This window comes from Lutra lutra, chromosome 7 (genome assembly GCF_902655055.1).
Source record: "Lutra lutra chromosome 7, mLutLut1.2, whole genome shotgun sequence".
Lineage (NCBI taxonomy): Eukaryota > Metazoa > Chordata > Mammalia > Carnivora > Mustelidae > Lutra > Lutra lutra.
The window spans coordinates 26,150,874-26,173,054 of NC_062284.1; the positions used below are offsets into that span (position 1 = coordinate 26,150,874).

Genomic DNA, 22,181 nt, shown 5'->3' on the forward strand with positions numbered 1-22,181 from the left:
ATGCTGAGTGAAATAAGTTAAGCTGAGAGAGAGTCAATTATATGGTTTCACTTATCTGTAGAGCATAAGAAATAACACAGAAGACATGGGGGGATGGAGAGGAAAAGTGAGTTGGGGGGAATTGGAGGGGGAGATGAACCATGAGAGACTGTGGACTCTGAGAAACAAACTGAAGGCGTGGGAGGTTGGGTGAGCCTGGTGGTGGGTATTATAGAGGGCATGTATTGCATGGAGCACTGGGTGTGCTGCATAAACAATGAATTCTGGAATACTGAAAAGAAATTTAAAAAATAAACAAATTTTTAAAATTTCATTGGAAAATAAAAAAAAAACTCAACAGTGTAAAACAAATAACCCAATTAAAAAATGAATAAAAAATCTGGATACCTCACCAAAGAAGACATATATGTGACCAATAAACCCATGAAAAATTGCTCGATATCATCAGTCATTAAGGAAATGTAAATTAAATAGCAAGGTACCATTTCACACCCACTATGGCTATTATAATTAGAAAGACAGTTATTAGCAAATGTTGGAAAGAATATGGAGAAATTGGAACCCTCATGCATGGCTGGTAGGATTTTAAGGTATAGCCTTGAAAAACAGTCTGGCAGTTCCTCAAAAATGTTAAGTATAGAGTTACCTTATGCCTCAACAATTTCACTCCTATTTGCATACCCAAGGAAACTGAAAACTATGTCAGCACAAAATCTCATACAGAAGTGTTTTTAACTCTTGAGCAATTAGGTGGGTACACAAACACTGCTATTTGCTTAGATAGAAAAATGGAGGAGAAACAAGTGTGGATTAAGGGAAAGGAAATCTGTTCTGGAACAAGACGTAAATCTTTTTAAAGGTTTTCTTAAGGATCTGGGAAACATTTCTTTAACATATAACCAAGAAAGATAATATCCCAATCTCCTAGTTTCTGTGGGAAGGTAATAGCTTAATTCAGTGGAAACCTTGCTCCAAGTTGCAAAACTACCTTTCATCCTAAAGATATGTGAAGTCCTTATTTGCTTAAAAAACAAATCACTAACATTCATAACAGCATTATTCATAGAAGCATAGAAGTGGACTCACTGCCTATCAACTGACAAATGGATAAGCAAAATTTGGTATATTCATTTAGTGGGATATTACTGGGTAATAAGTAAGGATGAAATCCTAACAAGGGCTGCAATATGAGTGACCTTAAACACATTATGCTAAGTGAAGGACATCAGTTCAAAAGATAATATATTATGTGATTCAATTTATATGAAATGTCCATAATAGGCAAATATATAGACAGAAAATATATTAGTGGGTGCCAAGAACTGGATGAAACAGGTGATGTGTGCAATTCAGGCAAGGAAGGGGAATGGAGATTGACTACTAGTGGGTCTGGGGTTTCATTTGGGGTGATAAAAATATTCTAAAATTACATTGTTATAAAAGTTACACCACTCTGAGAATATACTAAAAACCACTGAGCTGTGCATGTTTTTTGTATTTGAGTCACACCTCAATAAAGCTGTTTAATAAAACAAATTAAAAGAAAGAATTACAGCACAAAGTACTTTTTCTGATTATGATAATATAATAGGAAGATAAAGCAAGCAGTACAGTGGCTTATGACCAAGTAAAAGGTCTGGCTACTTCATAGAAATGTCTGGGTCTGAGTCTTCGTGCCTTGAAACCAACATTGTCAAGTTAAAAGAGAGCAAGTATCCCAGCTATGGTGACAATAATTTCACAGAACAATACACAATCAGAAAGCAGGGGTATGCTAGGGTTTAATTTTAGTCTTTGAATGAGGGAGCCATGTTAGCACTGATGGGAAGAAAGGGAAAATACCAGGAAGGAATATTATCTTTACGAGATTTACAAATTGATCTTCACAATGTCAATTAGAAATCTCCAACCACTTATTAATATGTTTGTATAAGTAAGTATGTGTTTATCAGTGTGGTGCTTTTCATATTCAGGATGGTACTGCATATATTTCTCCCTCCTACAATCATGCCATCAGTGTCTATATGAATCAGTGAAGGGCTACTGATATCAATGCTATTATGTGTTGAAACATGACATGGGATCTAGGCCTGCTCTTAAGAGAGGCATACTCCAGGGAGCAGAACTTGCCATAGAGCCTGGAGGCAATTACTCTAAAAAACAAGTATTGCCCAAGTGGTATTTGGAAGTAGAGATCCAGGAGTTGAGACGTAGTTATTGGCACAATCTCTGGCTTGGGTCCGGGAGCCCAAAGGGCCCTAATAATAACATCTGTCCATGATACTTGGCTCTGGGCAGGTTGTCACCCTAGGCTTAAGGCAGCAGAAACATACCAGTATCTTGCTTCCTGGAGTATTGAATGAATAAGATAAGCATTGGTCTGTAATAAAAGTTAAAGTTCACTGGTCAGAACTGGAGACTGATGTCAGAGCAGAACTGAGAGTCAGTCAACCTCTGGAATCCTGGAGTGATTGCCTTATTGAACCTGTCTTTCTTAAGATTTGAATGGTCTAAGTTCTGGGGAAGGGTGAAGGTGTTATGAGCCTAGGCCAGGTAGTTAGATCTCAGAGTCTGGAAACTAGTAACACTTTGACCAGGATCTCCACATTTTGAAAATGACCACAGCCTATGGTGACTAAAAGTGGCTCTCCAAGGTTAAAGAAATAAAGACAGTAACCCTCTTATATGGTGTGTCCACATAAATGATGACCAGGCTTGTGGCTGGGAACATCTTGCTGATGAAGATCTGTAGCAGGAATTTTCTGGGTTGAGTGGCCTTTAACCATTAATTTTTGAGTTTAAATGTCTTTGAGGAAATTTTTGAGAACAAATATGGCCTAAAATTTAAACTTCTGTTAAATGATCAGAATTATAATTTTGACTTTTATTCTTATAAAACTATGTCTTCAAATGTTAATATTTATTCTGTATTTTCAGATGGCTACCCCAAAGAAGAAATGATTTACAGATGGAGAAAAAATTCAGTTGAGGCAGCTGATCAGAAATCCTGGAGGCTTTATCAGTTTGACTTCATGGGCCTCAGAAACACAACAGAAATTGTAACAACATCTGCAGGTAGGAATTAATTTAAGGAAAAATAACTCTCAAAAAAAAAATCTGATTTTTTCCCCTGGTGCCTGAGGCATAATCATGCCTTTAATGTAGAATTTCATCATGTTTATGTTTTAACTAGTTATATTAGGGCAATCATATACCTCAGTAATATTTGAGACAAAACAACTGATTCAATAGTGAAAAATATTTTTAATGTTTTATTGGGATGGAAAAAGGATCATGAGAATTGTCTTATTTTTTAATCAAGATGGCATTTACATCATGTTTATAAATATAACTAGGATTCCCACTATCAACCATATTTATATAAACTGACTTTACTAATAGAGTTCTACAACTTTCCATATGCATAATATGAATAAAATGTTATTGAGAATCTACACATAAAAGAAGCTGCTGTGAAATGTCCTTTGAATTTTAACTTCTAGCTTCTCCCTTTCCTTTACTCTAACCTTTATTTTGAGCTTTGTATTTCTTTTCCAATATACTGAACACAATAATTATCCATCAGTTTGATTTTATTAAGTGACTATTAAGTGCATAGTATAAGGCACATAGTTAGGTAGAAAGAGATGTTTCCTCTATTAGCATATGTGAATATTTTAGGGATTTTTGTTTGTTTTATAGGTTTTTTTTTCTTGCTTTGTTTTATGAGGGATTTTTTGCTTAGTTTTGACTACTTATTTATTCCTATGACCCACTATTTTGCAACTAGTTTCTTTTGCCAGTGTGTGGGGCACAGATGAGGTTAGAACCAACATTTCTACTGGTCTTATTATTAATATGAATAGCTTTTAAAACTTCGTAATAATTTGTTTCATCAATGACTAAGATTAAGATGTAAACTTTGATAACCACTGGTTAATATCTTTAAAGGATAGTCTGAATTCTGGATAGAGTTGAAAATATAGAATATTTACACATTAAGAAAAGTCTGAAAAGCTATCTGATTAACAGAGAAAAAAACTACCCTATAGGTGCCATGGTGATAAAGGTGAGAAATGCCATCTGTGTTTAAATATTAAACAATGATAAAGTTAAAAAAATAAAGAATCATAATTTATTTAAATAATCTGTGGAGACAGCAAAAAGGGAAGCGTTTTAGAGAGACTTTTTCCCAATTATGAATCACCTACATTAAGAACGTAATTCTGGGGGCACCTGGGTGGCTCAGTGGGTTAAGCCTCTGCCTTCAGCTCAGGTCATGATCTCTGGATCCTGGGATCGATCCCCACATCAGGCTCTTTGCTCAGCAGAGAGCCTGCTTCCCTCTCTCTCTCTGCCTGCCTCTCTGCCTACTTGTGATCTCTCTCTGTCAAATAAATAAATAAAATCTTTAAAAAAATGTAATTCTTCTTCTTGAATGGTAGAAATGCACTAGTAGACCTTTCAGTATAAGGCATCCCAATAAGGGTAACTAAATGAGGGGATTGTTCTAGCATTTAAAAGCTTAAAAAAAAAATTGCCAAATGTCGATTCTGTTTTTCCTTTCTTGGTGTTCTCTGAAAGATGATGTTAAAGGATAGGAAATTTCAAAGGAAAGTAAAGCACAGCTGCTGTAGGGTTTTGAAATTGACTGTAAGAGAATACCAGCACAGGGAAGCAACAAATAGAAGGAGCTGTGGAGTCAAGGTTTTAGTCTGAGTGACTGTATGCTAGGTGATACTTTTACCAGATAGAAAACCCATTCCAAACTCAGGTTCAACTACCCTATGCTTGAAAAATCAATACTCAAGGGGTGCCTGGGTGGCTCACTGGGGTAAGCCTCTGCTTTTGGCTCAGGTCATGATCTCAGGGTCCTGGGGTTGAGCCCCGCATAGGGCTCTTTGCTCAGCAGGGAGCTTGCTTCCCCCCTCTCTCTGCTTGCTGCTCTGCCTACTTGTGATCTCTCTCTCTGTGTCAAATAAGTAAATAAAATCTTTAAAAAAAAAAAGAAAGAAAAATCAATACTCAAGAGATGTGTGATGGCAGGAGAAGAAAGTTTGCTTTATTCAGGAAGCTGAAACCTGAGACGATGGTAGGCTAATATCTCAAAGATCATCTTCCCTGTCCAGCTGAAGCTGGAAGGTATTAAAGGGAAAGGCATAGGAAAAAGGTTGGGGGAATACATCCAGGAGCTAGTCCTCTGTGGACATGATCCTGCAAAGACTTGCTGACATCAGTAGCAGCTGTTTTCAAATGCAGTCAGACCTTATCTTCTGGGAAAGTTTGGTCATTCACTCCTTGAGGCCAGTGGTCTGCAATTCTCAAGGAAAGTAACTTAGTTCTGCTAGAGATTAAGGGACTTAGTTCTGCAAACAAGGAATACATAAGCTTGAAGCAAGTTTACCCTTCAGATGGGTTGGAGTGCTATTATGTTACTGTTGGTTTAAAAAATATATGGAAGACATTCACTGGCAGCAAGGAGTTTTTGGTCTCACTGGAAAAACATGATAGATATGAGAGACTTATGAACAAACTAGGAATTTATACACCAGCATAACAAATAGACATTATATTAAGTTAAATTGTACTCAAGATGGAAGCAATGTTTAGGACAGTCCATAATGAATAAGAAATGAATGTTTCCCAGGATTTTTTTTTTTTTTTGTCATTCCTTTTTCCGTGAACTCAATGAATGTGTTAGCATTGATGAATGTTCTCCATCTACTCCTCTTCTCTGGCATCCCTTATTTTTATATAAATCTCCACATTATATTGAATCTTGTTAATCACTCCATCTCTTTTAGAAAATAAGCAAAAAAATATGTTCTAAAGAAATTAATCTATATTAAAAAAATTAAACTCCCTTGCCTCTAATAAATCAGATGATACTGTTTGAAGATGAGAGTGAGATATAAATGATGGATTTATACTCTTCATTTCTAAATTTCTTATGAGCCCAAGGTGGTCACCTCCCATATCTGTCTTTAGCAGCCCAGTATGCTCTCTATCTTATTTGCCCAGTGGAAGATCCTGGAGAAATCATTACAATCCCTCTTTTGCACACTCCCTCAGTCCCCTTTCCCCTTTTTTCTTATGTACATCCAACCGTAGTGAAATCCAGTCCTCTACCTATTCCACACCACAAACATACAGCATTATGGGGGAAAATACTAATAAATAAAAGACACTATTTTCATCACTACTCTCTTTTGAAGGTGTTATCCATGAATTTCAAGAGAGTTTTGAGGTTATCATATCATAGTATGTGATGGTCCAGTGTTTCTCAATCTTTTATTCATTATCACCTCTCCTAAGGAGTCTTTTTAGGTATTTTTAACCACCTCCCTTATAAATATTGATACTACAGATATGCTTGTATATATTTTCATATATTATGGCCTTTTGGAAGGCTACACATAGCAATATCAAAGATTTATCACCTCTCTACCCCCAAAAAAGAATTTTCACTCCCATAGAAATAAATATCACCTCCATTAAAATCCAAACCTTAGTCTGTTTATTCTTTCAGTTTCCTAGATGGGGTTCCTATTTTGTTCTTGGTCCCAACCTCTGACAGCAACACCTTCTTTTACTTTCCACTAGTGATCTTGCTCCTCACTATTCCTGGAATCTTGAGGAAATCAGAGAATGTCCCAACGTCTTTGCCCACCTATTGCAACTTTTCCCTCATAGTGTTGCAGATGAGCTCCCATTGCTTATCTATATGTACACCAGATCCTGTTCTTTACCCCTACACTAGAGATTGTTCCAGCAAAACTCCCTCTCACTCACAGCATTTTCTTTCTTTTTTCTTTTTTTTTTTTTTTCTCTCTACTGGATCTTTACTATCATCTACTTAAAAATAAGCTTTTTTTCACTAACATATTTTTTTAATTGTTTTAGTTAGGTCTCCAGCATGCAACAAGTGACATACACAAACTAGGTAATTAGAAGTTAATGAAGGGAAGAAACTATGCACAATCTTGCTGGCAGGGCTTATAACTTATTGCAATAATGGATTGTGGTAGGCAGAATAATGGCTCGCAAAGATTTCCATTTTCTAATTCTCAGAACCTGTGAGTACATCATGTTACATGATAAGGGAGAATTAAGGTAGCAGATGGAATTAAGGTTGGTAGTCAGCTGACTTTCAGATGGAGAGGTTATTCTGGATTATTGAGATGGGTTCAATGTGGAAGAGAGTCAGAAGGAAATGTGACTGTGGAAGAAACTCACAGAGAGGTACAGCTATGCTGGATTTGAAGATGGAGGAAGGGCCATCAGCCAAGGCAAGTGGGAAGTTGTAGAATCTGGAAAGAGCAAGGAAATTAATTCTAGAACATCTAGAAGGAAATATTGCCCTACTTATGTCTTAATTTTAACCGAACAAGATATGTGTCAGACTTCTAACCTGAAGAACTGCAACATAACAAATTTTTGTTGTTTCAAGCCACTAAGTTTGTGATCCTTTGTTACAATAACAATAGGAAACTAATATAGACATATTGTAATAATCTCAATCTAGTGGTATTGGGAAGCTTTTACCACTTTACTGAAGAGGAAAGAAGACGGTATGGATACTGGCATCTGGAGAAATAGTAGAAGTGAGGGGACTGCATGACAACTGGTGTCACTTTCAGCAGAGAATCCAGCCAACCTGCAGCACAGAGGCAGGAGAGAAACCTAAGGATACATGGCTTAACCTCCTTTACCTTACATTATCTGTTCCTTCTCCCCAGTAGCCAGAAGCCGAGGCTCAGGGAACTTATATGGTACACCCTAGGCAGAAGCTTCCTGGGATAAAGCAGGTGGAAGAGAGTAGAAAGTAAGTATGGAGGGGCAACAGAAGGTGCCCAGCATACTGTTATTCTAATCCTTCATCCTCCACAAGATTATGCCTTATTTGTGCCCTCTGCAGCAAACTCTTCTAAAGAATCATCCTGTCTCACTGACCCAGTACCTCCATGCCAACCTCTTGAGCCCACTCTAGCCAAGCTTTCCTTTTCACTTCTCCACCAGCACTGTTCATAAGAAGGTCACCAGGGACCTCTACAATGAAAAACCTTCTTCTCTAACCATGACCCATCTTTCCTTGGCTCCCAGGACACTCCTTTCTTGGTTCTCCTCCTCCTCATGTCTCTTCTGCATTTTTTTTAAGATTTTATTTATTTATTTATTTATTTATTTATTTATTTATTTATTTGACAGACAAAGATCACAAGTAGGCAGAGAGGCAGGCAGAGAGAGAGGGGGAAGCAGACTCCCTCCTAGACAGAGAGCCCGATGCGGGGCTTGATCCCAGGATCCTGGGATCATGACCTGAGCAAAGGCAGAGACTTCAACCCACTGAGCTACCCAAGTGCCACCTCTTCTGCATTTTTGTGTTGGACCTCCATCTTCTCCACCTTCTATTCATTTGGGAGTGCCCCAGGGCTCTGTTTTCTATCTATACTCACTTCTCTGTGAGTCTCATACAGGCTTCTGTGGTGTTAACTCCAAAATTACATCTTTAACTCCTAGATCAAACATTTGAAAAATTCCAGGCCCATGGATTCAGGCACTTGTTCAGGATTTTCTCTGTGATGCCTTGGAAACCAGTTCTATTCAGCAGGTCCCAAACTCATGCTCACAGGCAATTCCACCCGTAATCTTTCCTTACCAGATGATGGCCCCTCCATCCTTTCATTTTCTCAGGCCCAAACTCCAGTATCATCAATTCTTCCTTCTTTGATACATCAAATCCAAAATATCAGCAAGTGCTTTTGATTATATCTTCAAAACATTCTAAATATGGTGGCTTCTACCAATTCCATTGCTACTATCCTGATTTGACTCATCATCACCCTTTTCCTCATTTATAGCATTAGCTCCTTTTACCCTTTGATTCTAGACTTGCCTACGTATGGTCCACCACAAAGTAACATTTCATTATAGAAGTCAGCATTTATTTGCTCAAAACCGTTTCGTGACTCCACTTCTTACTTAGAGGAAATACCGGTCTTCATGATGGCCTACCAAGCCTTACATGATCTACCTCCTGATGGCCTGACCCCCACCCCTCTCCCAAGCACTCTCTCGGACTGCTTGTATGTTCTAACCATTCGACTTTTGACAGACTGTTCTATGCCTGGATGACTTTCATTAGGGTTTCTGCATGACTAATTCCCTATGTTCTGTAAGTCTGTGCTCAAAACTCATCTTCTCATGGAATCCTACCCTACAAGCAATCTCTGCCTTCACTGGTTGATATAATCTATCATATAATTTATGTATGTTCTATGTTTATCTTATTTTGTGTGTTACACGAAGGAGTTATTGGCTATGTTGCATGTAGACTGTGCTTGACTCCTAGTGATGCTCTCTTAAATAAGTTAGAAAGGAAAATATTTGAGTCAAGTAGATTAGTTCAGAGGAATTTGTGAGTCTAGACAAGAAATCATGAGTGTTGACTCAGAAATAGGCAATAAGAAGTAAAAGTATTATATTTAAAAGACTTTCTGTCATTTAAATGAGCAAGTCTAGTAAGTTATATATATATGAGATGAGACAAATACATTAAAAACAGAGGATAATGAAGTAAGACATATTGAAGCAATATGTGATCACATCAGTCAAAGAGGATTAGACATGCATTGGAGGGAATCATGAGACTGACTCAGATATTCTGGATAAAAGTTCTCACTAAGATTCCTCAATAGCTGATATGACTCCAAATCTAATAGGCTTATCTGAAATGGGGGCTGAACAAGTTGATGTCCATGTTTCTGTAGAATCATGTAGTAGAATCAAGCATGTCTATACTCACAATCAAAGGGTGATACCCATAAGAATAGATCTAGATCAAGTAGCTTTTGTAATAATGTCTGCCTGAGATTGGATCCCTCCCTGATTGTCCCAGCCTGTGAAGTTCTTTGCCTGAAGGGAATATAGCATTGCATTTCACCTGCACTTTCAGGGAGATTCCTGAGATCTCACCTTGGTGCAATATCAATTCTGGCAACTGGCTGTAAAGCTGTGAATATATTTTCCCCAAAGATCTGTAAAGCAGTTCAGTAACTGGGAGATCTCAGATACAGCACAATGAGCTGGAAGACCTTGACTATAATAATACCACCTAATATGTAATATCTCAGTCATTATTTTAAATGTTTTATATGAATTAGTTCATTTAGACTTCACAATGCCTACACATTATTACTGTTAGGGAATCCAACACTCATCAGGATAAAGTAATGTGCCCACAGCAAGTTATTGGTTGAACTCGAATGCTTCAAAGCCCATATGAACTACTCTTGCTGGAGAACCCAAGACAAGCTTTATGAATATGGGATGAGCTGTTAAATATAGGTTTTAAATATAGGCGAAGTTATTTCTCTGTTAAAATATCATGATAGAAAATGCTAAAATATTTAGGAAGTGGTGGAAATATTCATAATGAGCTGATTTCTTCCTGAATATTTTTATACAAACTTTGCTATGCCCTTTAAAGAATTTTCAACTACTATTCTTAGATTCAATCATCTACTAACTCTTTTAGTTGCAAAAGGGTTCCTGGAAAAGCTAAAATGTGCTGGACACTTCTCGAGGAGTCTTCACGTTTACAATTACCATAAGGATTTAGAATTTAGTGAGAGATGTGTCAATATAAATGTGTTCCACCAACTGAAGCAGGAGCACAGAGGTGAGGGGAGAGCTTGTTGTTGGCACTTCACATGTGGCCATGTGTCTCAGCACCTCCCCACCATTTTCTATGGGTCACCAGTATACTACAAGATACAAACATTAGTGTCAGCAAAAGTGTTTCTTAACTATGGTGATAAATTAGGCAACAGTGCATATAACATTCTCTTCCTAAAGATGTCCAATATGTCTAAACACAAAGAAGAATTATTTTAAATAAATCAGTCTGTGTTTAATCCTGCACTTTTCAGATGGATTATACCATAAAATACTTTTTTTTAAGATTTTTTAAAATTTATTTATTTGACAGATAAAGATCACAAGCAGGCAGAGAGGCAGGCAGAGAGAGAAGGAGGGAAGTAGGCTCCCTGCTGAACAGAGAGCCCAATGCGGGGCTCGATCCCAGGACCCTGGGATCATGACCTGAGCTGAAGGCAGAGGCTTTAACCCACTGGGCCACCCAGGCGCCCCCCCACTTTTTTTTTTTTTTTGATGGAATATCCAACATCTTCCTGGGTAGCATTACTAGTCTGCAAAACATCACTTTTGGGTATTCCATTTGTGTATAATAATATTGATTTTTTTTAAATTTAGAAGACAGTTTGGTACTGAATGTCATAATTTAGAGAAAAAATTTTAAAAAGATAACATCACAAATCCAACATACTAGTCAATAATTGAGCTTTTTCCTTGGACAAATATGGAATATTTACATGCCCCGCTTGCCTGTACTATAAGAGAGGAAAAGAAGAATTGCTTTCTGCCACAGGGAAGCTTGCAAATTTATTTCTTATTTAAATTTTTATCATGGAGAATACTAATTCCCTTCAAATGAGATTATTTATTTTTACAAATACTGTGGTCCATAAGAAAATTGGAGTAAGTCTGAGTTCACACTTTTTAAAAGTTTTATGGCCATAGTCAATCTTTTGTATAATTACACCTATAGCAAGAACTTTACATTTCAAAAATATTCCAATTCATATATTCACTAATTGATAATCTTTACTTGCACTGTTAGCCATCAATGGGCATTAATCACAGCAACAATATCATTCTCACAGATTGCTGTTGCTTATTGGAAAAACTTAAACTATGTGAACCAGGAAATCAATTCATTAGTAGGATGAGTGTTTACAAAATAAATTTAAAAATACAAATATTTCTTTTAGGTGTTTCTTTATTTGGCATTCACATTCTTGTGTTGTAATGTTTCCAAGTATGAAAACAAAAGCAAAAATACACAAAAAGTCTGCTCCTGTAGAAGTTTATCTACACATCAAAAATATTAGGATTCTATACTCTTTAAGAATATATTGATAATTCAGGTGGGTTCCATGTTATGCAGTGACTCCTCACACTATTCTTAGCTTCACATCATCTTTCTAGGATCCCCAGAATGTTCTTACAAATATGATTGCAGTTCGGGAGATCTGACTTGATACCCCACTTCCTACTGAGGGAATTCCCAGGTAAAGCATTCTTTTTTGTATAGAAACTCAAGGTTAATGGGATTCATATCCAACCTAATGGGTATGAAAAGGAGGTATTATGAACCCCTAAAAGTCCTAAAGCAGCATCATGACAAATGTCCAACTTTGCCATGTTGATCACCCTCTTCATAATCTTTTTTATATAGATAGATAGATAGATAGATTTATTTTTTCACTCATTCATTCATTCCAACCACTCATTTATTCATTAATCTAACACCCAATTTGAGGAGAGAAATTTAAACCTCTGGTTACAATTGAGGTTTGAAAGAAAGTGCAGCAGGGATAAATGGGAAGGCATATTTCTCATATATAACTGTGCAAAATTTCTGTGGACTAAAGATAATGTGACATGGGAGTGTGGTAGCTGGAGGCCCCAAGGATGAGAAAACATGTTGTACCTGCACACCACAGTATGCTGTTCTGTATGTGTTTTTCTGGCCAAATGCAGCATGAATTTAGGTGTCAACAATTAAGACAGTTTAATGAATATTCATGAAACACAGTTGTGTGGCTAAATGTGTCTGGCATTTTGCAACATAGAGGATCACCCACAGTACTCTGATGACATTTTAGAAAATCCTGTTAGAAAAATATCTTTTTACTTTCTTAAATTTTGTTTGTTTGGGAAGGTCTTATTTATTTATTTATTTATTTATTTATTTAAAAAAATTTTTTTTCAGTGCTCCAAGATTCATTGTTTATGCACCACACCCAGTACTCCATGCAATACATGCCCTCCTTAATACCAATCACCAGGCTCACCCATCCCCCCAACTCACTCCCTTCCAAAACCCTCCATTTGTTTCTCAGAGTCCACAATCTCTCATGCTTCATATCCCCCTCTAATTTCCCCCAATTCACTTTTCCTTTCCTTCTCCTAATGTCCCCATGTTATTCCTTATGCTCCACAAGTAAGTGAAAACATATGATAATTGACACTCTCTGCTTGACTTTTTTCACTCAGCATAATCTCCTCCAGTCCCATCCATGTTGATAAAAAAGTTGGGTATTCATCCTTTCTGATGGAGGTATAATATTCCACTGTATATATGGACCATATGTTCTTTTTTTTTTTTATTTCTTTTCAGCGTAACAGTATTCATTGATTTTGCACCACAACCAGTGCTCCATGCAATATGTGCCCTCCCTAATACCCACCACCTTGTTCCCCCAACCTCCCACACCCCGCCCCTTCAAGACCCTCAAGTTGTTTTTCAGAGTCCATAGTCTCTCATTGTTCACCTCCCCTTCCAATTTCCCTCAACCCTCTTCTCCTCTCCATTTCCCCATGTCCTCCATGTTATTTCTTACGATCCACAAATAAGTGAAACCATATGATAATTGACTCTCTCTGCTTGACTTATTTCACTCAGCATAATCTCTTCCATTCCTGTCCATGTTGCCACAAAAGTTGGGTATTCATCCTTTATGATAGAGGCATAATACTCCATAGTGTATATGGACCACATCCTCCTTATCCATTCGTCCATGAAGGGCCTCTTGGTGCTTTCCACAGTTTGGCGACCATGGCCATTGCTGCTATAAACATTGGGGTACAGATGGCCCTTCTTTTCACTACATCTGTATCTTTGGGGTAAATACCCAGTAGTGTAGTTGCAGGGTCATAGGGAAGCTCTATTTTTAATTTCTTGAGGAATCTCCACACTGTTTTCCAAAGTGGCTGTACCAACTTGCATTCCCACCAACAGTGTAAGAGGGTTCCCCTTTCTCCACATCCTCTCCAACACATGTTGTTTCCTGTCTTGCTAATTTTGGCCATTCTAACTAGTGTAATGTGGTATCACAATGTGGTTTTAATTTGAGTCTCCCTGATGGCTAGTGATGATGAACATTTTTTCATGTGTCTGATAGCCATTTGTATGTCTTCTTTGGAGAAGTGTCTCTTCATGTCTTGTATTTTTTGACAGGATTATATTTTTTGGGTGTTGAGTTTGAGGAGTTCTTTATAGATCTTGGATGTCAACTCTTTGTCTGTAGTGTCATTTGTGAATATCTTCTCCCATTCTGTGGGTTGCCTCTTTGTTTTTTGACCATTTCCTTTGCTGTGCAGAAGATTTTGATCTTGATGAAGTCCCAAAAGTTCATTTTTGCCTTTGTTCTTATAGACAAATGTCATTTCTTGTTTTCAATCTCCTAACTCAAAATGATGATGACAATAATATAGATTTACACATCTCTTTTTTCTGAGAAGATTAACGCATTTGGAGCATTATCTATAAAACAGTTCCCCAGAATCATTGTGAAGTTTGAAGAGGATGGATATTATTATTCAATATTTTTAAATAGGTATAAATAATTCTATGGAACTTAACTGTGAAATAGAAAAACATTGTAGAACCTCTCAATCATAAGGTTAGTTTTCCAGTCTCTAGGTGTGTTGCCAACACCAAGTACTTTGAGGTGGACTGTCATCATTATTGCATCACATCATCACAGAACCTATGTAAGCATAATCTTCATTAACCTCAACATCTTTTGGGTGTGAACCTGGGCAGCCACTTTTGTCTGACTGGTCATACTTTTCTCTGTTAATGGGAATATAAAAAGTATTATTTATATTACTCTGAGACTTTGATATAAAATAATAAATATGCTCACCTAAATTTTGCAAACACCGTTTAAGAGCATGAGTGACTTAGCGGTTCCTGGGTGGCTCAGTGGGTTAAAGCCTCTGTCTTTGGCTCAGGTCATGATCCCAGGGTTCTGGGATCAAGCCCTGCATCAGGCTCTCTGCTCAGCAGGGAGTCTGCTTCCCCTTTCTCTCTGCCTCTCTGCCTACTTGTGATCTCTGTCTGTCAAATAAATAAATAAAATCTTAAAAAAAAAAAGAGCATGAATGACTGTATTTGTTTCCTGGGGCTTTTTTAACAGTAGCATGGAATGGTTGTTTTACAGTTCTGGAGGTGTTAAGTCCAAATTCAAGGTGTCAGCAGGATTGTTTCCTTCTGAGCATTGTAAATGAGGATCTGTCCTAGCCCCCCAAACTTGGCTTGTAGATGACATTGTTTCTGTGTCTTCATGTCATCTTCCTTCTGTCTCTGTATGCCTCTGTGTTTAAATTTCCACTTTTGTATAAGAATATCAGTCATATTGGATTAGGAGTCCACCCTACTCCAGTTTGAACCTCATCTTAACGAATTACATTTGTAATGACTATTATTTCCAAACAAGGTCACATTCTAAGGTACTGTGTCTTAGGACTACAATACTTTTTGGGGAACACAATTCAACCTGTAACAGTAACCTAGAAAGTACCACCTACTATGAAAATCAGTGTTTTAATTGTATTTGGAAATGAGTATTTCTCTTTGTCTTAAACAGATTCTTTATACTTGGATTCCCTTAAGGATCAGTGTTCTCTCCGAAGTAGATTGTTTGCAGTCACTGAGAAGAAAATAGGCCATGGACCAGGCTTGCTAACATGAATGTGACCTGTTAATAGGCAACCTCTGCATCACCTAGTAGGTGGTAAGAAATTGAGATTCCAGGACCTCACCCCAAAACTTTTAGATCAAAATATTTTGGGTAGGGTCCCAGGACTCTAGATTTCATACCCCTCCAGTGATTCTGATTCTGAAGGTTGGCATACACTGGGTGGATCAGACTAGATTATAGCTGGTAGATAAAAATTGCATTCCTGTGACTTCGAAGTCAGTGAAGAATAATCTACTATGATTTCTGACCGACTCAACAGTGTGTTGCATTTCTTTTGCTACTGAAGTTTTTGAACATTCTTTATCTAATCTTTATGCCTTCCTCAACTATTTCTCTGAAGATGCTTGCAGAATAACTTTTCCTTTGTATTAGGTAAATGCTACCTTGTGAAATTAAAATCAGAAACTTTATATCTAAATATATAAAGTCTATAATTATAATAGGGAACATATTTACAGACATACCTCATAGAAATTGCTGTTTTGGTTCCAGACCACCACAGTAAAGCAAATATCATAAATTTGGGGGGTTTCTCAGTGCATATAAAAGTTATGTCTATAATGGACCATAGTCTATTAAGTGTGCAATAGCATATGTTTAAGAAAATAATGTACATATCTTAATTGTAAAAATATGTTATTGCCCAAAAATGCTGTTATATGAGCTTTCAGCAAGTCATAATCTTTTTCTGGTGACAAGTCATTCCTTAGTGATGATGACTGCTGACTGATCAGGATGGCAGTTGCTGAAGGTTGGGGTGGCTGTGGCAATTTCTTAAAACAAGAAAACAATGAAGTTTGTCACATCAATTGACTCTACCTTTCACAAACAATTTCCCTGCAGCATGCAATGCTATTTTATAGCATTTTATCCACAATAGAACTTTGAAAATTTAAGTCAATCCTCTAAAAACCCTGACACTATTTTATCAAATAAGTGTATGTAACATCATAAATCTTTTGTTGTCATTTCAACAAACTTCACAGCATCTTTTCCAGGAGTAGATTCCATCTCAAGAAAACCACTCTTCCTTTGCTCATCCACAAGAAGAAACTCCTCATCCATTAAAATTTTATCATAAGATTGTAGCAATTCAGTCACATCTTCAGGTTCCACTTCTAATTCTAGTTCTCTTGCCATTTCCACTACATCTGCAGTTGCTTCTTTCACTGAAGTCTTGAACCTCTCAAACTCATCCAGGAGGATCAGAATCAACTTTTTCCAAACTCCTGTTCATGTTGATATTTTGACCTCTTCCTATAAATCACTCATCTTCTTAATTGCAGCTAGAATGGTGACTCCTTTGCAGAATGTTTTTAATTGACTTCACCCAGAACTATTGAAAAAGAAATCATCATCTATGGTAGCTATTATTCTATGAAATTTATTTCTTAAATAATAATACTTGACAGTTGAAATGACTCCTTGAGTCATGGGCTGCACAATGGATGTTACATTAGTGGGCAAGAAAAAAAATATTAATTTCATACCTCTCTATCAGAGCTCTTGGGTGACCAGGTGCATTGTCAATGAGCAGTACTATTTTTGGAAATAAATCTTTTCTGAGCAGTAGGTCTCAATAGTGGCCTTAAAATATTCATTAACCATGTTGTAAACAGATGTGCTATCACCCACACTTTAGTATTCCATTTGTAGTACACAGGCTGTAGATTTAGCATAATTATTTTTCTTTAAATATATTTATTTATTTATTTTAGAGAAAGAAAGAAAAAGAGAGAGCATGGCAAGGGGCAGGAGAGGGAGAATCTCAAGAACATTTCTTGTTGAGTGTGGAACTCAACACGGGGCTCGATCTCATAACCCCAAGATCATGACCTGAACCAAACTTGAGTCAGATGCTTAACCAACAGAGACACCCAGGCACCCCAATTTAGCATAATTCTTAAGGGCCCTCGGATTTTTAGAATAGTAAAGAGTTGGCTTCAATTTAATGTTGCCAGCTATATTAGCTGTCCTTTGAAGTTTTGAAGCCACATGTTGACTTCTCCTCTCTAGCTATGAAAGTCCTAGACACTATAAGGCTTTTTCATCTACATTGAAAATCTATTGCTTAATGTAGCCACCTTCATTAATTATCTTAGCTAGCTCTTCTGGATAAATTGCTGCAACTTCTGCATCAGCACTTGCTGCTTCACCTTGCACTTTTACATTATGGAGATGGCTTTTTTTCTTAATCTTCATCAACGAACCACTGATAGCTTCAGACTTTTCTTTGCAGCTTCCTCAACCTCTCTCAGCCCTCATAGCATTGAAAAAGGAGTTTTGCTCTGCACTAAGTTTTTCTTAAGGGAACGTTATAGCTCTTTTGATTTTCTATTCAGACCACTAAAGCTTTCTTCATATCAGCAATAAGGTTGTTTCACTTTCTTATCATTTCTCTGTTCATTGAAGTAGCACCTTTAGTTTTCTTAAAAACTTTTCCTTTGTTTTCACAGCTTGGATAACTGGCACATGAGGCCTAGGTTTTGGCTTATCTCAGCTTTTGACATGCCTTCCTTGTTAAGTTTAAATATTTCTAGCTTTTGATTTCAAGTGAAAGACGTATGACGCTTCTTTTCACCTTAACTGTTAGAAGCCATTGTAGGGTTATTAATTGGCCTATTTTCAATATTGTTGTATATCAGGGAATAGGGAGGCTTGAAGAGAGGGAGAGAGATAGGGAAACAGAAGAATATGACATTTTTCAATTAAATTTGTCATCTTCTAAGGGTATTATTTATGGCACCTCAAAACAATTAGAATAGTCACATCAAAGATCACTTGATCACAGATCCTCATAATAAAAATAGCAATGAAATAGTTTGACATATTAGGAGAATTACCAAAATGTGACACAGAGACACAAAGTGAGCAAATGCTATGGGGAAAATGGTGCCAGTACATTTGCTGTGTACATGGTTGCCACAAACCTTCAATTTATAAAAAGTACAATGCCTGTGAAGTGCAATAAAGCAAAGACAAAAGGTATGCCTTCACCAGGTTGTTATTCTAACAACTAAATTATGTATATCAATATCTTCACTGAGAAAAACATACAGGAAATTTAAGGATATATACATTGGAATTATTTGAAATAAGTCAGTGGTGAGACATTTGGCTTGGGTTTTCAAATAATTGTATTAATTTAAAAGAAGTAAACTATTTGTAGATATGTATACATGCACAGGTTAGTATATACAGATAGATTTTCTTGTTCTGTCAGCTGAGAGGTTCTAGAAGCAATAACACCCTGGTATCAGTGAACCCAAATCTTGTTTTTTTTTTTATTTTATTTTTTATAAACATATAATATATTTTTAACCCCAGGGGTACAGTCTGTGAATCGCCAGGACCACACACTACACAGCACTCCCCAGAGCAAATACCCTCCCCAACGTCCATAATCCCACCCCCTCTCCCCCCATCAACCCTCAGTTTGTTTTGTGAGATTAAGAGTCACTTATGGTTTGTCTCCCTCCCAATTCCATCTTGTTTCATTTACTCTTCTCCTACCCCCTTAACCCCCCATGTTGCATCTCCTCTCCCTCATATCAGGGAGATCATATGATAGTTGTCTTTCTCCGATTGACTTATTTCGCTAAGCATGATACCTTCTAGTTCCATCCACGTCGTCGCAAATGGCAAGATTTCATTTCTTTTGATGGCTGCATAGTATTCCATTGTGTATATATACCACATCTTCTTTATCCATTCGTCTGTAGATGGACATCTAGGTTCTTTCCATAGTTTGTCTATTGTAGACATTGCTGCTATAAACATTCGGGTGCACGTGCCCCTTTGGATCACTACGTTTATATCTTTAGGGTAAATACCCAGCAGTGCAATTGCAGGGTCATAGGGTAGTTCTATTTTCAACATTTTGAGGAACCTCCATGCTGTTTTCCAGAGGGGTTGCACCAGCTTGCATTCCCACCAACAGTGTAGGAGGGTTCCCCTTTCTCTGCATCCTCGCCAGCATCTGTCATTTCCTGACTTGTTAATTTTAGCCATTCGTACTGGTGTGAGGTGATATCTCATGGTGGTTTTGATTTGTATTTCCCTGATGCCGAGTGATATGGAGCACTTTTTCATGTGTCTGTTGGCCATCTGGATGTCTTCTTTGCAGAAATGTCTGTTCATGTCCTCTGCCCATTTCTTGATTGGATTATTTGTTCTTTGGGTGTTGAGTTTGCTAAGTTCTTTATAGATTTTGGACACTAGCCCTTTATCTGATATGTCATTTGCAAATATCTTCTCCCATTCTGTCAGTTGTCTTTTGGTTGTGTTCACTGTTTCCTTTGCTGTGCAAAAGCTTTTGATCTTGATAAAATCCCAAAAGTTCATTTTTGCCCTTGCTTCCGTTGCCTTTGGTGATGTTCCTAGGAAGATGTTGCTGCGGCTGACGTCGAAGAGGTTGCTGCCTGTGTTCTCCTCGAGGATTTTGATGGATTCCTTTCTCACATTGAGATCCTTCATCCATTTTGAGTCTATTTTCGTGTGTGGTGTAAGGAAATGATCCAATTTCATTTTTCTGCATGTGGCTGTCCAATTTTCCCAACACCATTTATTGAAGAGGCTGTCTTTGTTCCATTGGACATTCTTTCCTGCTTTGTCGAAGATGAGTTGACCATAGAGTTGAGGGTCTATTTCTGGGCTCTCTATTCTGTTCCATTGATCTATGTGTCTGTTTTTGTGCCAGTACCATGCTGTCTTGATGATGACAGCTTTGTAATAGAGCTTGAAGTCCGGAATTGTGATGCCACCAACTTTGGCTTTCTTTCTCAATATTCCTTTGGCTATTCGAGGTCTTTTCTGGTTCCATATAAATTTTAGGATTATTTGTTCCATTTCTTTGAAAAAAATGGATGGTACTTTGATAGGAATTGCATTAAATGTGTAGATTGCTTTAGGTAGCATAGACATTTTCACAATATTTATTCTTCCAATCCAGGAGCATGGAACATTTTTCCATTTCTTTGTGTCTTCCTCAATTTCTTTCATGAGTACTTTATAGTTTTCTGAGTATAGATTCTTAGTCTCTTTGGTTAGGTTTATTCCTAGGTATCTTATAGTTTTGGGTGCAATTGTAAATGGGATGGACTCCTTAATTTCTCTTTCTTCTGTCTTGTTGTTGGTGTAGAGAAATGCAACTGATTTCTGTGCATTGATTTTATATCCTGACACTTTACTGAATTCCTGTACAAGTTCTAGCAGTTTTGGAGTGGAGTCTTTTGGGTTTTCCACATATAGTATCATATCATCTGCAAAGAGTGATAGTTTGACTTCTTCTTTGCCGATTCGGATGCCTTTAATTTCCTTTTGTTGTCTGATTGCTGAGGCTAGGACTTCTAGTACTATGTTGAATAGCAGTGGTGATAACGGACATCCCTGCCGTGTTCCTGACCTTAGCGGAAAAGCTTTCAGTTTTTCTCCATTGAGAATGATATTTGCGGTGGGTTTTTCATAGATGGCTTTGATAATATTGAGGTATGTGCCGTCTATCCCTACACTTTGAAGAGTTTAGATCAGGAAGGGATGCTGTACTTTGTCAAATGCTTTTTCAGCATCTATGGAGAGTATCATATGGTTCTTGTTCTTTCTTTTATTAATGTGTTGTATCACATTGATTGATTTGCGGATGTTGAACCAGCCTTGCAGCCCTGGAATAAATCCCACTTGGTCGTGGTGAATAATCCTTTTAATGTACTGTTGAATCCTATTGGCTAGTATTTTGGCGAGAATTTTTGCATCTGTGTTCATCAAGGATATTGGTCTGTAGTTCTCTTTTTTGTTGGGATCCTTGTCTGGTTTTGGGATCAAGGTGATGCTGGCCTCATAAAATGAGTTTGGAAGTTTTCCTTCTATTTCTATTTTTTGGAACAGTTTCAGGAGAATAGGAATTAGTTCTTCTTTAAATGTTTGGTAGAATTCCCCCAGGAAGCCATCTGGCCCTGGGCTTTTGTTTGTTTGGAGATTTTTGATGACTGTTTCAATCTCCTTACTGGTTATGGGTCTGTTCAGGCTTTCCATTTCTTCCTGGTTCAGTTGTGGTAGTTTATATGTCTCCAGGAATGCATCCATTTCTCCCAGATTGTCAAATTTGTTGGCGTCGAGTTGCTCATAGTATGTTCTTATGATTGTCTGTATTTCTTTGGTGTTCGTTGTGATCTCTCCTCTTTCATTCATGATTTTATTTATTTGGGTCCTTTCTCTTTTCTTTTTGATAAGTCTGGCCAGGGGTTTATCAATCTTATTAATTCTTTCAAAGAACCAGCTCCTAGTTTCGTTGATTTGTTCTATTGTTTTTTTGGTTTCTATTTCATTGATTTCTGCTCTGATCTTTATAATTTCTCTTCTCCTGCTGGGTTTAGGGTTTCTTTCTTGTTCTTTCTCCAGCTCCTTTAGGTGTAGGGTTAGGTTGTGTACCTGAGACCTTTCTTGTTTCTTGAGAAAGGCTTGTACCGCTATATATTTTCCTCTCAGGACTACCTTTGTTGTGTCCCACAGATTCTGAACCGTTGTGTTTTCATTATCATTTGTTTCCATAAA

At 37.3% G+C, this 22,181-nt stretch overlaps 1 protein-coding gene across 2 annotated transcripts in view; it reads left to right on the forward strand.

Moving 5' to 3' along the window:
• Positions 1 to 22,181, forward strand: part of GABRG3 (gamma-aminobutyric acid type A receptor subunit gamma3) — a 723,796-nt gene that overhangs the window by 626,416 nt on the left and 75,199 nt on the right. For both annotated transcript variants that reach the window (XM_047738864.1, XM_047738865.1), the window contains exon 6: positions 2,938 to 3,075. In XM_047738864.1, coding sequence (XP_047594820.1) covers positions 2,938 to 3,075 — 138 coding nt within the window. The remainder of the gene's footprint in view (positions 1 to 2,937; positions 3,076 to 22,181) is intronic.